A 5,540-nucleotide genomic window follows, 5' to 3' on the forward strand; every position below is an offset into this window, starting at 1 on the left:
AGGAATGGAAGGGACCTACAATTTTAGGCCGAATCCGAACGGCTAATTTAAGAAAGCACTTTTTCATGACAAGAATTACTCTTGAAGGATTAGTCATTTCCTTGTAAGAGGCAGTACCCACGAAAATTTATTTTTGTTTAAATTAAGGTGGCATATGCAGGGATTGAACCCAAGACCCCTTTGCATGACAGTCCAACGCACTAACCATCATGCCACGGGTACTACCAAATGTTTACTTTTATTATAAATTGCTATGGTTAAAAAACCACTTACTCAATTTTGTTGAGAGTCTTTTCTTCATTTTTCTGCATCTTTATCTGTAAAACAAAATTTACTTGAAGTCGGCATCTCCACTGGTTCGTGAGATATGGACGACGAAAAAAGCTTCCCGAAATTGCGGACGTACAAACATACGTACACACGCACGCACTAACATCTCTCTAAAAATCTTTTATTTAAATTCTTCATAAATCAGAATATTTTTTTTTTTCAAATCGACAAATTGGACTGATTATAGTCATATATATAGTTGGAAGTTAGTAAAGGATTTTTTGTGTGCTAATTCTTCAGATTTCAAACTTCACTATGACTTCAATTTGGATTTTGCCTAAGATTGGTGACTTTCTATTTGATAATCGTAGTTCTCAGTTAAATGCTTATATCCTTTAGTTCAAAAAATAACATTGAGAAAAATTAAGTTAAAGGATAAGGCCAATAAACCCAATAATTCCATCTATTTATTTAATAGGTAAAACCAACATTTATTAACCATTAACTGTCTAAGTGAAATTCAAAGTTCAGGACTTCTTTTTTTTATCATTTGAAATACATTTTTTACTTAATGTCCAGTTTTATTTGAAGATCTTCGGTTCCCTTAGTACCTAAGTTCCTCGCCTGTGTCTAAAATCGAAGCCCATCGAAGCCCTTTGCTGGTGTGACAAAAGACAAATAACGTCAGAAACAATATTCTCTATTGGCTCTTCACGTATGTGTATAAAACAAATTTAAAGTGCTTAACTTTTTGTCAGCTATATATTCGAAATAAGTTGGAATTCTAAATAAAACCAAAAAAAAGAACTTTAGAGAAATCAAAAAACTAACATTTCCATTTGACTTGCTGCGAAATCTGTACATAAAGTTATAAAGCTTTAGCAAAAAGAACGGTGATTTTTTTTTTGAAACAGTGTGTTTCCAAAAGATAATAAAATATTTAAGAACTAGTGAAGAATATTTTTAACTTCCCATAGGACGGTATTGTAATCGGTTCGATTTGTTGAATTGAAAATGTTGACATTTGTTGACTTTTTAAGGTAGATTCAAGGGACCTTAAAACGTCGACAAATATCAAGAATTTGTTGAGAGATGTCTGTGTGTGTGTGTGCACGTCTGGGCAGTTTATTTTGCCTAAGATATCTCCAGAACCAATTGAGATATCGACCTCAAATATAGAGAAAAATACAGAAAGAACTTTCAACGAAGAAAACCGTTTTTGACATCTGGTAAAATTTTGGGAAAAACCGAAGTACATAATGTTTTTCCTACAAAAACAAAAAAAAAACTTTACCAAAAGTTGGTAAAAATTGATTTTCCAATCGAATATCCTGGCGAAAATTAAATATATAGATTCGAATTAATTTCATCTTATAAAAAATATTGTTGTCAACATTAAGTAAAAAAACTATGTTCGATTCTTGATATCTCGTATATAAAAGAAGGTATTTACTTCAAAATTATTTCATTCTGTACTTAATTATTCTTGTAAGATTAAGATAATGGTTTAAGAAAAATTCTGTATTTTGTATAAAAAAACACAAAACTTAAAAAAAGAATGCTGCTAAAATTGGTAAATCTTTTATTTTATTATACGCAAAATATTGTAACTAACTTTAAGCTGTTTTTTAAGAAAAATTCAATCGACAACTTTTTTTACAAAACATTGAAAATTTCAATAAACTGATAAGCGAAGAAAGAATTGTATTGACTTCGTCTCAAACAAAATAGTGTTTTTAATGTTTTGTTGAAACTTCCATCCATCCTCTAAAATGAATTAATGAAAATTAAACAAATATCGGTTTCGAAAATAAAAACTCCACAAAAATGATGAACATCTCGAATAGCTCGAAAGAAAATAAATTTAAATATCAGATACAATTTTGAAGGGAATCGATGAGAAGATGTTGGTGTATATCTTGTATGAGAACACCCTGTATTCGATGAAGAAAACTATTTTCAAGCAGATTGGAGTTACTTTGAGAATTATAAAGCGATGGGGAACCTCTGTTCCAGCCAAAATTCCCTAGGGGAATTTTGTGTGACTGTTGGTTTTCCAAAAGAGCAATCCTGAAGCAAAACTTCCCTGAAAAATAGGAATAAAAACAAAAAAGGACCCAGACATGGGTATGTTTGTATTATCTATGTATTTTATTTTTCCAATTTAAAAAAAGAATGCACGAAGAGCACATTCCTGAAGCTAGAACTGTTTGTTCGCTTTTTAAGAAAAATAAAAACAGGATGTGTTTGATAAAAAATGCATCTTTCTAGAGTAAAAAAGAAAGTGGTTTGTTTTTCTGATGTGGGTTTTGTTGTTTGATGATAGATAAAGTGAAAAGTTTAACAAAGCAATTGGATGGATGGGTCAACGTATGTAACTACATATGACTTGAACTACCTTCTACATAGTTTTTAGGAACTTATTCTGTCTAGTTTTTGTTTGAGCATAACAAAAATGTATTTCCTGATTTTCAAATAGTTTGGTTTAAGTTAAAAAAAGAACAGAAATTGTTATGGTTTTAAAAAGAATTGAATAAAAACACAAAACCAATTATTTGAAAACCAAAACCAGTTTTTTATTTTGGGCCTAAATAAGTAAGTAATAGAGCTACATTATTGGATGGAATTGACAACAGACAACCCACTATTCAAGTCTGAGTCTCCTGCATTTGAGATTTGATTCTTTTGCTTATTAATTTTCGACAAATTTTGTTGTAATATATCATCTTAAAAAAGTTAGCTGTCATTGTAACTGTAATTGATTATGGGCTTGTAGCTCATTTTTGTTGAAGTAGGATATAATTGACTATATGACATTTAAAATAAATAAAATAATAAATAATACATTTTGGAAAATTTAAGTCATTCCGCAAAGCTTCCAGCCATTGACATTTTAATTCAGATTAAGTTACTTTAATGCCGGGAATAATAGCAGTTGAGGAAATTATTGCAACCCTCCTGCTTGGGCCTTATAGGATTTATAGGAGATGCAAGGTTGAGTGCATGCAAAGTTTATTTGTATTAATGACAAACCACACCGTTGAATGTGAAATAAAACCAATTATGATTTATTCCACCATGTTTAAGTGTATTAAGACCAACTGTTGAAATTGGCTTTATTACACTTTACAAAAGTGAAATAAGGTAAATTCTTGAAATATGGCCTTATTTCACTTGGCTTTAAGTCACGGCACTAATATCGACTAACTCCTTAGTGATCCTCAAATCTATTCACAACCAACATTGAACAATATGTCCAACAATATTTGTCGTCCCAAAGTTATTGATTCGATGTCGAAAACCAGCTAAGTTTGCTAAAAGGAAATAAGTACACAAGACCTTGTTTGGTCACTAGCACTATCGTGCCTCTTATAGTAAATAATAATAATAATTTATACCAACTTCTAAGAAAAACACCAAAATTCTATTCATTGCTTTTTATCAGAATAACTTTATTAATTATTCTTATCAATTGACATGCTTTCCATTTAAAATGCCAATCCAGTTGTTCTCCTCAAATAGGATCTTACATCAGGGTGTGTAAGATCGCAGTAAATTCCTGGGAATCCCTTTTGCGCACATCCAGCTCCCCAGGATACTACTCCAAGCTGTACATTCTTGTCAGCCATTGCAAGAGGGCCACCGGAATCTCCTTGGCATGAGTCCTTTGATGGTCCATCTGCACAGATCATTGTGTCCAAAATCATGTTGCGATATCCGTATTCGTAAGATTTGCATTTATCATTTGGAAGGAAACTCAACTCAACCGATTGCAAATTTGTTGGAAGTTCATCATTATTTTCAGACAATTTTCCCCATCCAGAAACTACGACACGAGAATTCATTGGAGGAAGAGTTTTAGGAAGAGTGACGGGTTTGATTGCAGCAGAAAAAACTACACTTGACGACAATTTAATCAGACCCACATCGAAATTCATTGATTTAGAATTATATTCTGGATGCATCGAAACGAACTCGGCATTTTTAAGAACACCTCCTTGATTCCATTTTGAAGATCCCAACCGAACAGTAAGAAAGGGAACTAGATTCTTTTGAATAATATCGGTCACACAATGAGCAGCTGTGAGAATCCAATTTGGACTCAAAACACTTCCTCCACAGAAATGCGAGCCATATTGTTGAAGAGAGGCCTGGTATGGAAATTCGGAAATCGAACTTGTTCTACCATTGACGATACGATCTTCCATTCCCCATACTAGGGCCAAAACACTTAATGCAACCAACAAGCGAAACATATTGATAACTTCTGATCTTTAATTTCTGAACATGGCTCTTTTATAGCGACAGAAAATTCGTGGATTATTTACTTTGCGGCAACTGTATTTCGATAGCAAATAATATTTGTATTTAAACAGAATAAGACGCAATCAAATAAATAAAATGTTTAAAAACATTTTTCTGTGGGCTCTGAACATTTTTTCGCTCTGTCTAATTATATAACTATTCATTTAAAGAAACATAAAAATTAAAAGACAATACTGATTATTTAAAGATCAACTGTTCTGAATTCTGAATTGCATAAGTTGGTAACAGGACCACATTGCATAGGACAGAGGGATATCGTTATAGGTTGCCAAAAGATTAATAATTTCCCATAGTACAACTATTAGTCCGATTTGTCGAATTGAAAATTTTGACATTTCTCGAGGTTTCAAAATCCTAAGAGTCGAAATAAAATATCTTTAGAGAGAATTCTTTGAGTGCGTGTCTTTTTGTTGTCCCTTGCTCAAGAACCAGTAGGGATCCCGACTTCAAATAAATTTTGTTATGCAGATAAAAATGCAGAAATGACTCTCAAAAAATTGAGTGGGTGGTTTTATTACCATAGCAAGTTAAAAATAAAGGTGAAAATTTTGGCTAACCATAAATATCTCACAAACCAAAAACGGTAGAAACTTGAATTAAATTTTAAATTATATATTGTAACGTGATACCAAACTAGTATATTTGGAAAGAAATATAATAACCGGTTTTATATAAATAAACAACTGAATTGTCACCTCGAATATTTTATTAACAAAAACTGATTTTATCTCCAAAATAATTTTATGAAACAAAAAATAACATTTTTGACATCTGATAACATTTCGAGAAAAATCGAATTTACAGTTTTTTAAAAAAAAAAATAAAAACATACAAAAATACAATATTATAACTTGGTAAAAATTTACGTTCGACTCAAATATCTTTTTAAATTTACGGCATAACTTATTGAATCTTATAGAAAATATTGTTTTTGACATCCAGTA

At 31.3% G+C, this 5,540-nt stretch overlaps 1 protein-coding gene across 1 annotated transcript; it reads right to left on the minus strand.

The window, feature by feature from the left end:
- Positions 1-3,692: 3,692 nt before the first annotated feature.
- On the minus strand, positions 3,693-4,543 carry LOC129946490 (trypsin delta-like). Its single transcript, XM_056056706.1, has one exon. The coding sequence runs from the start codon at positions 4,524-4,526 to the stop codon at positions 3,759-3,761; it is 768 nt and encodes a 255-aa protein (XP_055912681.1). The 5' UTR covers positions 4,527-4,543; the 3' UTR covers positions 3,693-3,758.
- Positions 4,544-5,540: the final 997 nt, after the last annotated feature.

This window comes from Eupeodes corollae, chromosome 2, assembly GCF_945859685.1.
Source record: "Eupeodes corollae chromosome 2, idEupCoro1.1, whole genome shotgun sequence".
NCBI lineage: Eukaryota > Metazoa > Arthropoda > Insecta > Diptera > Syrphidae > Eupeodes > Eupeodes corollae.

Excerpts from the sequence above, each read along its gene's own strand:
- LOC129946490 (XM_056056706.1), bottom strand. The coding sequence starts at position 4,526 with ATGTTTCGCTTGTTGGTTGCATTAAGTGTTTTGGCCCTAGTATGGGGA.